Source organism: Dermochelys coriacea, chromosome 8, assembly GCF_009764565.3.
Source record: "Dermochelys coriacea isolate rDerCor1 chromosome 8, rDerCor1.pri.v4, whole genome shotgun sequence".
Lineage (NCBI taxonomy): Eukaryota > Metazoa > Chordata > Testudines > Dermochelyidae > Dermochelys > Dermochelys coriacea.
Genome location: NC_050075.1, coordinates 51,305,137 through 51,320,480, shown reverse-complemented (window position 1 = coordinate 51,320,480; position 15,344 = coordinate 51,305,137). Strand labels below are relative to the sequence as shown.

At 46.8% G+C, this 15,344-nt stretch overlaps 1 protein-coding gene across 7 annotated transcripts in view; it reads left to right on the top strand.

The window, feature by feature from the left end:
• Nucleotides 1-1,237: 1,237 nt before the first annotated feature.
• LOC119860175 (protein transport protein Sec16B) overlaps nt 1,238-15,344 on the top strand; it is a 45,471-nt gene continuing 31,364 nt past the window's right edge. For 3 of the 7 annotated variants that reach the window (XM_043490867.1, XM_043490866.1, XM_043490863.1), the window contains exons 1-8: nt 1,238-1,430; nt 7,569-7,893; nt 9,359-9,465; nt 10,222-10,342; nt 11,613-11,727; nt 12,953-13,100; nt 13,665-13,822; nt 15,113-15,174. In XM_043490867.1, coding sequence (XP_043346802.1) covers nt 7,628-7,893; nt 9,359-9,465; nt 10,222-10,342; nt 11,613-11,727; nt 12,953-13,100; nt 13,665-13,822; nt 15,113-15,174 — 977 coding nt within the window. In that variant the 5' untranslated portion in view covers nt 1,238-1,430; nt 7,569-7,627. Of the gene's footprint in view, nt 1,431-4,591; nt 4,737-7,568; nt 7,894-9,358; nt 9,466-10,221; nt 10,343-11,612; nt 11,728-12,952; nt 13,101-13,664; nt 13,823-15,112; nt 15,175-15,344 lie in introns of those variants that run through there. The other 4 variants (XM_043490868.1, XM_043490864.1, XM_043490865.1 and 1 more) reach the window with 3 other exon arrangements.

The window sequence follows — 15,344 nt, the reverse complement described above, 5'->3', positions numbered from 1 at the left end:
AGCAACACATTTTTCATATGTATTTCTTAATATTAGAAATCTATGGGATACAGCTGAGATCTGAACCAGATCTAGGCAGTGTGGCCACTCCAACGGTTTTATTGCAAGTCTAGTGATATTTGGTGTTTTCCTTAAATCCCCCGTTCCTGGAGTCACGATTATGTGAGAATTTCAGCTTGCAGTTAAATAAAAGTAAGATTGTAGGCCTAGTGATTGTAAAGGAAAGCTTTAAGACATATTCTGAGTGTACCTTAAAGGCTCAGAAATAGAAGGCAAATAAAAATAACCCAGAATTTATTATATTTTATATTTTATTATATTTTAAAATCTCACAATTTTTAAGGCAACTTCCTGATTTTCAGACCTCTAAGGTTAGCAGTAATGCACATATATAGTATGTATAATTTTCAAAGTACAGGCCTGACCCTGCAGACTTTCAGTGGATCACTCACATGGCTGAGATTTAGCAGTGTTAGTGGTGCCAGAGGCCCTGATCACGATTACAGACTATTGGGCTGAGCCCTGCATTACCATATAGTAAGAGGCAGCCCCTGCCTTAAAAAGTTGATGATCTAACTTGCAAGTATTAATGATATCTAAATCTAATGAGACAACTATGGCATTTCTGTTAAATGTTGTCAGTATATGAAGCAATCTGTATAACCAAATATATAACTAAACTATATTAATAACACATGTATAAGAATCATATACTTTTGCCATGGATTTTCAATATTATACATAGGAACCAGTTTTATAGCATTGAAACTATATAGCATTTTTATTTTTTGTGAATTTAAACATATACTAAATTATGTTCCTCTGGTCTGGGTAGCAAGTGACTAATGCTGTCATTGCAGGTGTTCCCCTGGATGGGGCCAGTTTGCCCCTGGCATGTTCCTGCAGTTGGCAATGTGTAAAATTGGCATGTATTAACCACGCAACATTGTACGGACCAGGTGGCAACAGAAGTCCAGGTATACAACAGAGTCCAGTCATTGGAATTAGCCCTTCAGCCTATCCCCATTTTATCTGCCACTGAGTAAATCTCCAACCCTAATAATCTTTCTGTACAGTTCAGAGTGAGGTAACATCGGTTTTGAGGCTGGAGAGACAAAGGAGGAACATTATAAATGTTACACACAAACTCCAGTGGAGTGTGAGACATGAGCACTGAAGGACCTTCTTCCCCCACAAGGACCTTCTCAATATGGCAGAATTCAGTAGCTGGAGAGGCCCTTCTGCCTTCTCTCTTTGCATTGGTGCTCAGAGCTTATCGTTCCGACCACCAGCAAAGGCTTCAGTATGAAGATTCCGGCCAGCTGACGTGGCAGAGCCTGTGTGTGTGGGAGCATCCTTGCTAGGGAGCTGGGGCAGAGCCTGTCAGGATGGGATGCAGCAGCCCAGCCTTTGCTTTAGGGGTGGGCGGTGTAAGTAACTACTTTTCAGTATTCATAGTAGAGAATAACCGGATTTATTGAAGGGGGAAGAAAGCAAGGGGCGGGGGGACTTCCAGGTTAGTAAGGCTTGATTTGTAATAGGACCCAATAGAGATTAATTGCCTTTCTGCTACAGCCAAACTGAGAACTTTATAATCCGTATAAAAACATGCTTTGATTTTAACAAATGCCAGCTCTTTGCAAACCCTCCTCTTTATTTGGAGGATCATGGGCTGGATGTAGAACGCCTTTTGCTTAATTTGCTATAGGCTAAGAGTGACCCTTTTTTGCAGTTTATTGAACTTTCCTTAAAATCACCAGAGACCATTCCAGACAATCTTGTTAATTATGTTATTAAAATATCACTGTGCATAATTCAGGGGTGAAGGTGGCAAAGTCCAGTGGTTTGGGTGATTGAAAACAGTGAAGTGGGGCAGGGAGACTTGAAAATTTAGACACACAAATCTGTTTGGTAATGGGAAAATGCCTGCCAAGAAATGATAAATCAACACCTGGAGCAGATCCACAGAGAGGTGCTATGCTACTGCTGGAGATTGCACTAGTAGAGTTTCCAGCTATTTTCAGGGGCAGTGCTGGAGTATTGTTTGTTTTATATTTTGTCCTGTATAAAATCCACACTAATAAATAGAATTGATATAGAGGCTGCTTCCTCTCTTTGGGCTTAAACCTCTGAAGATCTGAGCCCTCACAACATTGGCATCAACGAGGAGGCATTGGATTCTAATACAGTCCTGATTTGCCTAGGTCAGCCTGTGTCTTGCAAGATGTTAAAAGGACAGGATGCAGGAATTACTGGTTGAGGTTCTACAGTCCGTACTATGCAGGAGATCAGACTAGATAATCAGAATGATCCCTTCTGGCCTTAAAATCTATGCATCTAATATTATTACAACCAAAAGTTTTAAAAATCAATTTTCATATGTTGTGCTGTTTGTTTACTTTTTATATTTCTCTCAGCTTAGACGATGACGATAGATCAAGGGTTCTCAAACTTCATTGCACTGTGATCCCCTTTTGACAACAAAAATTACTACACAATCCCAGAAGTGGGGACCAAAGCCTGATTTAGTTGGGGATTGGTCTGCTTTGAGCAGAGGGTTGGACTAGATGATCTCCTGAGGTCCCTTCCAACCCTGATATTCTATGATTTCCTGGCTGCCACTCCTGGGCGCTAGCCACATAACCCCTGTGAGAGGTGTTACGTTAAGTAAAACGATGTTAAGTAAATCCACTTTCCCCATAAGAATTAATGTAACTCGAGCGGAGGAGGGGTTAGGTTCCAGGGAAAATGTTTTCACCAGACAAAAGACTATATTTTTATTTATATACACACACACGTACAGTATAAATTTTAAACAAACAATTTAATACTGTACACAGCAGTGATGATTGTGAAGCTTGGTTGAGGTGGTGAAGTCAGAGGCTGGAAGATGGTGGGATATTTTCCAGGGAATGCCTTCCTGCTAAATGATGAACTAGCACTTGGCTGAGCCCTTAAGGGTTAACACATTGTTAATGTAGCCTCACACTCTACAAGGCAGCACAAATGTAGGGAGGGGAGACAGCGTGGTACAGAGAGACGCACTGTATGTATGAGAGAGAGACAAGCATTGTCCCTTTAAGTACCCTAACTCTACTCTAAGTACATTGCCTTTTTAAGTAGATCAGCAATTTGAGACAGCGGCTGCTGACAGCAAGCTTCCTGAGCCCTGTCATGTCGTCCCCCCCCCCCGGCTCTGTGGAGATAAGGTGCAAAAGTGAGGGGAGGGGTACACCCTGACTTTAGCACCCCTTTTCCCTCCACCTCTGCACAGCAAGCCGGAGGCTCCTGGGAGCAGCTCCAAGGCAGAGGGCAAGAGCAGCACATGGCAGTGGGGGGAGGGACAGCTGAACTGCTTAGCAATTTATAGTTTGCTGGGCGGCTGCCACACAGGGAACTTAGGGGAGTGGGGAGCTGCTGGGGGGGCTGCTGGTCCACCCTGGTTCCAAGCCCCCACACTAGCTCCAACGGGCTGCTCTTTCTGCAAGCAGTGGACAAAGCAGGTGGCTGCCAAACAATGTTATAAGGGAGCATTGTGCAACTTTAAGCATGTTCCCTAATTGATCAGCAATGTAACAACATTAATTGGGATGACTTTAAGTGAGGAGTTACTGTAGAAAAGTTATCAACAGGAGTAACCGCATCAGTGCCTGTGTATTGCTTACAACTTTCTGATGGGCAAGAGAAATGTGAAACTGATATGATTGTCTGTTTCAGGACTGCGCAAAGTTTTGAATAGCAGCAGTGAAACCGACAAGGGACTTGTTAATTTTACTCTGACAAAGCAGCAGCTGAGGTAGTGGAACAGTCTGTCTGCCTACTAGTTCTAGTAGCTGATGGCAGGTCAGAATTTACTGGCTCTGAAGAGCCTTATGGACTGGTGTTTGACACCCCGTGGTCCCTGACAGTTGTACACCACATGGAAGGAAGCTTTCCTGAGATTTTCAGTAAACTCTTGGTTTTGACCTTTGACCTCCAGATCATTCAGTAGTTAGAGATGACGGAACAATCAAACATGATTAGGGTGCGGGGGGGGGAGGTTTACATTTGCTCAAACTATATTCATCCACAGTTAGTAGTAAATTAACTAAGAAGCTTAATTAGCAAGTTTCATTTATTTCTCAGGTGGCCTGTTGGCTACATGATGAGATCAAATACTGTGGTGATGAGTATGGTATAAGACCATAAATGGAATAGAATAGATCCACTATTTATTATTAATAATGAAAGGGAAAGTATCTGTGTTTTTTTTGGACTCCATATGTTGCATGGTGGACCCCTAACCAATGAAAAGAGAGGAACAAATGAAAAAAAAAGAGGAAAGTTGTTCCACTTGTATTATAAGGGAGGGAGGTAACTGGTTAACAAGTTACCACGGGAAGTTTGTCTCCCTTTTTCCTTTAGCTGTTATGGTTTTAAATTCCACGTGTCCCAGGCTGCCTAAATCTCAGCCTCTCCAGAAGCCTGAATAAATACAAAAGCAAATCCCTGACAAGGGCAGAGAAAACAGTCACGGAAGGGTTTGTCCCGAAGCAGGTGAGCAGCCTGCACTTTGCTCTGCTTCGTCAGCTGGTGGGGACGTCTCTGCAGCAGCAAAGAGCCGGGAGTGCTGATCCAGGTTGAGGGTCAGGCAGGCATCAGCCGATGTGGCAGGTGGACTTTGACAGCTGCCTTTGGGGACGGAGAGAGCTCAGGCCAGGTCTGCAAAGCTGCCGGTGGTGGGCACATTCGAACAGGTGTGTGTATGCAAATGGACATTTTGCTGCTCGCTGGGCTTTCTCCAGTTGCTTGTCATCCTGTGGCACCTGGGAAATCAATCACCATTTCAACCCGTTGCTCCTAGTTCTGGGCTGCGGGATGACATGTACTCAGAATAGACTGACACACAGACAAGTGTGTGCTCTAGAAAGCTGCTCAGTCCAGCATTTTATACTTCGTGTGGTGTAGAGGGGGTGAGTGTGTCTCAAGTCGAGATCACATTGGTGTGAATTGTGAGTGTTGACCCTTAGAATAGCACAGAACAGTTTTGGTAAAGGTGTGGGAGAGGGGAAGAGATTGTAGCTTTTTGGGTGGGAAGGGGCAGAGGGTTTATTAAAACAAATTGGTGTCAGCCCCTGGTTCCACATGCCCCATAGTGGCTGCACAAAGGAATAAAGAGCTGAGCATGCCTTACCCTTTATAATGGGTTAGATAAAAAACCCTCACCGGAGCACCCTTGAAATCCAGATTTGGATCCAGGTTTTGTGGCTAGGGACCATTTCTTGGGCATTGCTATAATAGAGCTGTGGATGTCTCCAAGCACTCCATTCTCTAGAAACGTTTTTACTATTACCGGACTTTCTGGTTTTGGGGACTGATAACATTGCAAAATGAGTGCTGTTAGTGGGTTCATTGCCCGCTCTATGGCTTCCATGTAGTTCATTTGATCAGGACTTTTGCTGTTACACCAGGCATTAAAGGGGGCAAGTAGCCAAGGGCAGACTAAAATGGTGGTGCCTCCAAATTGCTCCCAGGGCCAGTAGTCTCCTGGCAAACAACTCCAGCAGTGGGGAGGTGGGATCCTATTTTAGGCCAGGCTGTGGGTCCTGGATCATGCCTTCATCTTCCCTGAGGTCAGGTAGCTGGTCAGGACTGTACAGTGTCTGAGGGGAAGGCTCTCTGAAGACCCCTCTGCAATACCCTCCCACCCCTGAAACGTACTTGCTATTTTGGGATTGTGGGAAGCATATTGCCCAAGTTACTTGCACTTGCAAGGCTCGTTTGTCTCCCTCTCCTCCCAGCACAAGTTTCACCCATCAAGACTTGAAAAATGTTTTTGACACCTAGTAGCCCTAGGACTAATTCTACTAGCTAAGCGTTCCTATCAGCAAGAGGGATGGGGTTCTACCAGTCAGGCTGAGGGACAGTGCCCTGGTGAGAAGCTAATAGATGTCTAAATACATTTGAAACTACACGCCTCCAGTTGCTAAAAGGCAGAGGGAGCTTCCTGTCTCTTTACCCTGAAAACTTCTGGCTGCTGTGAGGCAGGGGTTCAGCTACTCTACATTTCCCACTTGTATTTATTTTCTTCTTATTCTACGAGACTAACTGCAGTTCCTGCTTTTGATGCTCTTCATAGTTTTCTGAGCCATCTTCAGCAGCAGCACTGTGTTTTGACAGTTTCACTGCATCTCGCTGGGTTGTGAGTGACTGATCAATCTTGTTAATTTCTGCTTAGGGAAAGCTATGAGCAGCAAGAGAGTCATAGAATCATAGAATATCAGGGTTGGAAGGGACCTCAGGAGGTCATCTAGTCCAATCCCCTGCTCAAAGCAGGACCAATCCCCAACTAAATAATTCCAGCCAGGGCTTTGTCAAACCTGACCTTAAAAACCTCAAAGGAAGGAGATTCCACCACCTCTCTAGGTAATGCGTTCCAGTGCTTCACCACCCTCCTAGTGAAAAAGTTTTTCCTAATATCCAACGTAAACCTCCCCCACTGCAACTTGAGACCATTACTCCTTGTTCTGTCATCTGCTACCACTGAGAACAGTCTAGATCCATCCTCTTTGGAACCCCCTTTCAGGTAGTTGAAAGCAGCTATCAAATCCCCCCCCCCATTCTTCTCTTCCGCAGACTAAACAATCCCAGTTCCCTCAGCCTCTCCTCATAAGTCATGTGTTCCAGTCCCCTAATCATTTTTGTTGCCCTCCGCTGGACTCTTTCCAATTTTTTTACATCCTTGTAGTGTGGGACCCAAAACTGGACACAGTACTCCAGATGAGACCTCACCAATGTCGAATAAAGGGGAACGATCACGTCCTTCGATCTGCTGGCAATGCCCCTGCTTATACAGCCCAAAATGCCATTGGCCTTCTTGGCAACAAAGGCACACTATTGACTCATATCCAGCTTCTCGTCCACTGTAACCCCTAAGTCCTTTTCTGCAGAACTGCTGCCTAGCCATTCATCCCTAGCAGTGCATGGGATTCTTCCGTCCTAAGAGCAGGACTTTGCGCTTGTCCTTGTTGAACCTTATCAGATTTCTTTTGGCCCAATCCTCTAATTTATCTAGGTCCCTCTATATCCTATCCCTACCCTCCAGCGTGTCTACCTCTCCTTCCAGTTTAGTGTCATCTGCAAACTTGCTGAGGATGCAATCCATGCCATCCTCCAGATCATTAATGAAGATATTGAACAAACTGGCCCCAGAGTCCCTCTTGCTGGCTGGCTGCAGATTCAGGAAGACAGCTCTGCATTAGCTCATATTTGGAAGGTTCTCTTTGCAACTGGAAAGGCAAGAAACATATTGGGATTTTTTAAATGGAAAATTAAATTCTTAAATTCTGCAAAAATTGTTGCTTTAGTCCACCTCACTTGCCAGGGAACGCTTCCAACTTGCCACTGGTGAGTGGACAGGTAGATTTTCCATGCCCGTGAACATTGGCATCTTGAAGGGAGTCAAAGGGACGTGAACTAACAAGAAAGCTGATTGGTATTATGGCATTGGAAACATGGCTATGCACTTTGCAAGCTGACTTTGAGGTGGTTTAGATTTCATGCCCTGGGATTTATTTCTTTGTTTACAGGAAGCTACAAAACTATGAAAAACTAAACCAAGGAGGAGGAGCTCTACAGTAAGTCCCAGATGGACCCTTGGGTGCCCCCCGGGCAGCCCCAACCAAGAGGGAGGCATGTAGCTCAGATGGAGGGCCAGGACAGAGGGTCATGGGGAGAAGGCTATCACAGACCTCGACCTCAGGTCAGGCATAATGGTGAGAGGTGGTATCACCAGCAACAGGACCTCAGAACAGGGCCTCATCTGTGGCCGGACCCATGGCCAGGGGACCAGATCAGACCAGGCTCCAGAGCAGAATATTATGAAAGCAGTTATCTCACTAGACCGTATTCAAGGTAAGGTTTGAATAAAATTAAGTAACTGTATGGATCAAACTGTCCTCTGTGGGTGCTTATCCATCCACAGTCTCCTAAATAGCCAGTTATTAAAACAGGAGCTTTAGTGGCTGCTTTATTTAGGGTTGTGTAACAGTTCCCATTCTAATCCCCTCTTTATGGTCATGTATAACTTTCTAAAATTCACTTTTGGGGCTGAAATTTTCCAGGTTTGACCTCAATCCATCAGTGAATTTCTTTTGAAAATTGGAACAAATATAATTCAGCTCTTTTGAGTGCTAGGAAAGTGATAAAAATATAAAGAATAATGTAACACAGATTATTGCAGCCATATTAACTCTGCTGCAGAAACAGCCAGGGGAGGAAGGATAAAATGTGGGACGGACATATCATTTATTGAGGAGAAGTGGCTTTGAGTGTCCTGGCAGATATAGGTTTTTGATTTGACCAAGGTATGGACCTTTGAAAATTGCATGTTGTACCTGTGAAGTCCACTTTGCAGTGGGTTTTTCATGAAGCTTGTGAAATGCTCTGCTAAGTGGTGAGAGTGAACTGTAAGGGGTTGAGGGAGAGCTCTGGGCACTTTTGGCATTCAGCAGAGAAGGGAGGCCTACTGGGAAGCCCCTTAGGAGCATGGCATCTTCAATTGTTTGCAGGAAAGAGGCTATTTTTTCCAAATCTCCTAAACTGCTCATGAGGGTGGATCCCTCCAGCAGAGTTCATAGGGATATTCCAGAGGTGTGCAGCCAAATGATTTCAGAATTCCACCAAAGCTGGTAGGGCTCCAGTGGCCTGGAGATGATGCTTCTCTGTTAAGAACAGGAGGTGAAGGGAATTTGTTCCTCAGACCTCCCACTCTTGCTCCGTGCTTCAGAACGCACACCTTAACATCTGACCTTGACAATAGCCCTGACTGCGACCCTGCAGCTGACTGTGGGGCTGATGAGACCCTGGCATTTATTTCATTGACCTCGTTTCACAACGGAGTCCCAAAAATCTCAGACTGGGATGGGATCCTAACCTGGCATTTCATTCCACACCTGATCCCTTGGCTTTTCACCTTGGAACTGATCCAGGATGGAATCTGCAAAAAGAAAAGGAGTACTTGTGGCACCTTAGAGACTAACAAATTTATTAGAGCATAAGCTTTCGTGAGCTACAGCTCACTTCATCGGATGCATTCGCAATAAATTTGTTAGTCTCTAAGGTGCCACAAGTACTCCTTTTCTTTTTGCGAATACAGACTAACACGGCTGCTACTCTGAAACCTGTCAGGATGGAATCTGGTGTCCTGACCCTACATCTAGTTCCGATGCAGGACTAGTCTCCTGATCCTCTGTTTGGATCTGGATCGGAGGGCATGGGAGCTGCCCAGTGCCAATATAATTCTGATGGGGATTTCTTTCTCTTGCTGTCCTTTTAGTTTTCTGCCCTCTCTGTTCAGTATATTTGGGATTCATTTCAGGCAAGGCTATGAGGACCCCTACTGGAGCTACCCATTGCCAAGCTCCGGGGAAGACTACGCTTACAGAGATTATCACAGACCCTCTCAAGTACTGCAGCATGAGAGAGGTACTGTACATTTCTCTAGGAAATGAAAACTACTTTGCTTGCTTTTTCTTGCTGGCCTGACCAGTCTAATGGTCTGTTGTATTGGCAATTCTTGACAGTTCTTTTAGCATTAGCCCTGTACAATGCATCCCTTCTCTGACATAAATATGTCTCTGTGTCATGGTGACCAGCCCTCTTAGAGGAGGAGAGCTGGTTATTGCCTCCTCCAGAACCAGCTACTCACCTTTTCTTGATTAGATGGGCTTTCCAAAGAGCATCCCAAGATGTTCTCCCTCTCCTGAGGAGCTGAATTCAGTGCCTCCATTCTCAGCCCTTGAATCCTGGTCTCATGATGCGAGCACTAACTTGGGTTTGCATCTGAGAGACATCCACAGCAGTGACATACAGGAGCATTTGAGCGCCATGTAACAGGTGAAGCACCAGGTCATTACTGGTCCCAGACAGTGTAAGATAGTGCTGATTTCAGATCAGAGCTCGCTACCTGATGACATTTCTGAGCTAAAGGAAATGTGAAGGAAGGGATGTCTGTTACTGTGCATGTAATTTATAGGTGTATATTGGATGTACAGACACACACACACACACACACACACACACACACACACATCATAGCACTAACTAGGCAGAATAATTTGGAAGCAATGGAGTGCAAATGACAAATCCTGACTCAATGTTGTCCCTTTTAAAACGTTATTAATACTAATTGCACTGAAGAAAAATACTAGATCTTTATGGTGGTTTTCTCTGAGTGTGCAGATCCAGGGCACGAAGATCCTTATGGCAGGCACATGAATTACTGGTATCAGAACTACTACAGAGACTCCCGTCATGACCAGGAGACCAACCCATTTGGGCAGAATGATGTGGCACAATACCGGTAAGGGTGATTAGAATGGGAAGGAAAGAGCCTAATGTCTGTGCATGAGCTCTTCGGGCAGGTTTCCAACTTCCCCCTTCAAAACCTAAGCAATTACATGTGATAGATAGGGGTGTGTGGTTATGCTGTTGACCCAGATGCACTGGGATGGAATGTCTCCAGTAGCTACATGCTGTTGGACCCCACGCTGCACACCCTGAACCTGTTGTGGTTTGCTTAGTGAATTGTGACCCGAGCAAGTAATCTCAGTTATGCAGCCAGAGACTCCATTGGCCCAAGCTGTTTTGTGTTAATATGCATACACGGTGCTCGCTGGCTCTCCTGCAGCTTCCCATGGTGTCACCATTAGATCACTCTTGAAATAGCCTCTCAGGTCACTTTCAAGGATGTCCTCTACTGTATTTCAAACCTGGCGCAACCGGGGTTCCCCCAGCATCACTCTGTCAGTGTGCATGCCTGGCCCTGCTCAGTCACATGCTCTGTGGAGCTGATTAGAGCTTTGGGCAGCACTAGCCACATCCCCACCCTGAGCTTCCTAAAACACAGGCAGGGGATTATGATGTGTGCGTGTGCATATGGCAGGGTAGAAAGGGTTCCCTGTGCCTTATCCATGCTTAGCATCAGGCTAGCCATCCTAGCGCTTCTAGGGCCTGATCTGATCCCTAATGAAAGACTCCCATTGACCTCAAAGGGCTTTGGATCAGGCCTCTAGATTAAAAATTGTACTGGACAGGGACTGTGTCTGTCCAGCACCGGATACACTGATCCCATGCAGGAAACAATGATGACAGTGAATTACGTTTCAGTGGCTTGGCCTGTGTAATTGCAGCCAGAAGAGGGCTGATGCTTAGGGCCAGATTTTAAAAAGCTCTTAAGGCACGTGATGGTGCAGACAATCCCTCTAGGTGCCAATCTGCCTCTTTAGGGGCCTAAATACCTTTAAAATCTGGCCCTTAGTACCCAGTACCTAGCTTTTCATCTTGGCAGGATGCAGACAGAATCCGTGCCATTGGACTGCAAAACTACTGCTCTGGCTCTTTCTGCAGGAGACTGAGTCTGTTCTGGCATGCTGGTTCTGTGTATTCTCATTTCCTTTGAATAAAGAGAAGGAGTCTTCAACCCCATGTGGCAGCAACACACACGCCACTGGCTTTTCACCTAGGAAAGTCATCAGTACTGGAACTTGATGAGCACATCTGCAGTGGGTTCTGTGGATGGCTCACAACACATCTGCCCTCATGTTGGATTGGCACTCTGTTCTCTCCCACAGCTCAAAGAGCTACAGTTCCTACGAGGAGAGGTATGTTTCTACTCCCAGGCAGGAGCATACTGGGGAAGAATCCCAGGGTAACTGCATGGAGGACGCCAGATTCCAGCAGTATGAGGTAACCACAGAGAGACTGATGAGTCGGAGATCTGAGGTTCTTCTGGAGATTTTGGAGAGCGTCTGTCAGCCCATCTGAGTGGGAGTGTTGCGTAGTTGTTAGACCAGGCACTCAGGAGGTCTGAGTTCTATCCTTGGATCTACTACCAACTCTCCATGTGACCTTGAACAAATGCCTTCCCGCTCAGTGCCTCAATTTTCCAGTTTGCAAAATGGGGGTAGTGTTACTTCTCTATCCTCCAGCGTTGATTCATTACTGTTTGCAGAGTACTTTGAGAGCCTCACATGGAAACATGATGGAAGGGCTATTAGTATCATTACCACAAAGTCTCCTTCTGTGGGGCTGTCACTTGTACTCCCCATGGCATCTGGAGGCAGGGCCCACCCTTGCTGCACCTAGAACTGGCGCAAAGGGTGATCTTGGTGGGTTTCTCCACCTTCTGTTATTCTAGGACCTCTATATTAGTCCAGTCCCTCCTCACACCAGGGGGCTGTCCAGCAGCACGGTTACCTGCTCCCAGAAGAGGTGGTGACAGTTGCCTATGACAAAGGACTGCTTATTTCCACAAGTGACAGGAGGCTCTGTCTGAGTGACTGCATTTTGCAAATGATCAAATGACAAAACGTATCTAGAAAATGCTCATTTGCTTCCTTGGGAGCAGGTGACAGCCATATGTGGGTGTCTATGTCAGATCAGTGAGAGGTATTGGGCTAGAGCCGCAGCTGGTGTCAAATGGTATAGCTCCACGGAAGTCAATGGAACTATGCGGATTTACACTAACCGAGCATCTAAATCATATTCATCAAAACCACCAGGAATAAGCAAAGCGTGACTGAAAGAGTTTTAGAACTTAAAGTGCTTGAGATCATCTGAGGGGAAACGTTGCTGTACCACACATCAGTGGGGATGATGTCTGTCCTCCTGTGCCAGATCCGCAGAGGACACAAGCTGGTTACAGCTCTTAGCTTGAGACTAGGCAGTTTAACTCAAGCTGGAGAGACCCCTGTTGTTTGTTCTGCAGATGCTGGTCCAGTGCCAGCGCTGGGCACTGTGACACTGTATAAATGCAACATGTATTTGTTGTGCTACAGCTCCATTTCCACACAATGCAACTCTCACCCCTCTTGCCAGTCTCCCTTCCCACCTTCCCTGTCTGGCAACCTCAGGCCACCATTTTCTCTGCTTCCCTTTCCCCACGGCTCCTGTGGCTTCTCTTTTCCCTCAGCTCCCCGCCCCACGTGAGCTCAGCTGGCTCGTGCAGTACAAGGATTCCGGCCTCAGCTCCAGCAGCTATGAACTCAGTCAGTACATGCGCGACTCTCCCAGTCAGTACGCCCCAGATCCTTCAGAGACCTGGAGTCCAGTTCAAGCAGGTGGGTGTGAGGTGAGGGCACCAGGCCTCCAAGGGGAGGGCAGGCACATACAGACACTCTCACAGTGGGGACACTGGGCTGTATGAGAATACGGCTGTTGCCCTCACGTATGAGCCTGTAAAGCATCATGGGAAGTTCGAATGGCCATTACTGATGCTTAAGGCCCAATTTTAAAAAGCTCATAAGGCACCTAATGGTGCAGACAATCTCACTTGGAAAGCAGCATGTGGAAATTACCAGGTGAGGCTGGGCATCACCAAGCAGTACTGTAGGGTGGGGGCAGGGTGATGCTGGGCAATGCCCAGCAGTACTGTAGGGTATGTCCATATAACCCAGTGTTAGATTTAGTAGGGACTTCAGTCAGCTCAGAGAAGGGCTGTTTCCCTGAATTCTACCTGGCACTGTCTGTAGGGCCTTGGCCCCTGCACCAGCTGGCGGAGAAAGCTTGGTGCTGCCTGGAAGCATGTTAGGTGCTGTCCCTAGGGCTTTCCCCCAATAACAAAGCTTGCTGAGTGGCTGTGAAAGGGCTGGCTCTAGACTGTGTGTGCATTTGTTGCTGTTTAGAGGAAGTCTCACTGTCCACCCCGCACCCCGTGGCACCCCAGAAGTATTCTCTCCCTCATGTGCCAGTGTGCTTTGGAGCAGGAGGCCAGCTGGTCCGAGTGTGCCCTAACTCCCCGGCTGATGGACAGCCCGCCCTCGTCGAAATGCACAGCCTGGAGGTAACCAACCACCCAGCCACCTGCAACTGAGAGCTGCCATCCCATCACCCACCTGCACTGCTCCATAACCCCTCATACTCTCCTATCCCCTGCCCGTACTGCCCTATAATTCTTCGTACCCTCCCATCCCCCACCTGCACTGCCCCTGTTACCCCTCATACCCTCCCATCCTCCGCCTGCATTGCCCCTGTAATGCTTTGTACCCTTCCATCCTCCACCCACACTGCCCCTTTAAACCTGAGGGCCCCAGATTGAGGGACCTGAGTTTTGTGCTGTCTCTCCATTTCCCTGAGCAGTGCCAGCTCCCTTCCCGCCCACCTCTCACTGTTTCAAACAGTGCTATGGTAAAGCACAGTAAGATCTACACAGACCAGTTAAGGAACAACGTGTTAGTGTGCTTTAGAAATCAACCTCTCCCACCACACAATGGAGACATGCCCTTAGGAACTAGCCATGCCTTACAGTTACTAAGACTTTAGGGCTGAGCAGTGTCCTTAACCTGGGCTCAAGAGGACATCGTATGCACCTTCACAGCGGGCTGCATGTTTTGCCAACACACTCTGCCATCGTAAAATGGAATCACCCAAGCTGTGGTACTCTGTTCTGGAGCCTTTGGCCATAGTGCTTTTGTTGGCAGGTCCTCTATGTGAGTGACCTGGGTTGGCTCTTGTACACTGTAGCAGTCCAAATGACTGGTCTCATTGGGCCAAAGGCCTTGGAGTCACAACTCTCTCCTTAGGAGACAATTTGAGGAAGCACAATCTGGTGGCTAAGGCACTAGCATGGGACTTGTGAGACCTGGGCTCAAGTCCCTGCTCTGCCACAGACTTTCTGTGTGACCCTGGGCAAGTCCCCAGCTGCACTGTGCCTCAGTTCCTCATCTGTGCTGGGCGGGTAATAGCCCTGCCCTGCCTCCCAGGGGTGTTGGGAAGATACATACATTAAAGATTGTGAGGTGCTCAGATATAGCAATGATGGGGGCCATATAAGCACTTTAGGTAGATTGTGTTCCACATCATCTGCCCCTCTCTTCCCCTCTGAGCTGGAGCCTTCTCCCTCCCAAAGGACTGCAATCATAGGAGCCAGATCCCATCATAAAAGGCAATTGCTTCTTATAGTTGTGTGGATGAAGATGGTAAACACATCCATACATATGCTCCGGGATAACATGTATGCCCAAAGACGGCTTTGAGAAAAGCATCCCCAGTACTAGTAAAGCCTTTGCCAAAGCACTTTAGTTTTCAGACATGCCTCAGTCACTGCTCTTAAGTCTCTGCTCTTGCTTCCTAGGTAATCCTTCATGACACCAAAGAGCAGGAGGAGATGCGAGCCTTCCCAGGGCCTCTGGTCAGGTACAATGCCATTGGAGGTGTTCAGTAAACCATGCCCCCTGTCAGCATTCCTTTCTGTCCCAGCATTCAGCTTCTCTTCAGGCTGCTACACACACAGCTTGACCGTTAAAAGAGGATATGGTCACCCGGAATTAGAGATGAGCCCAAGCCATATAATTTGGATTCATGTT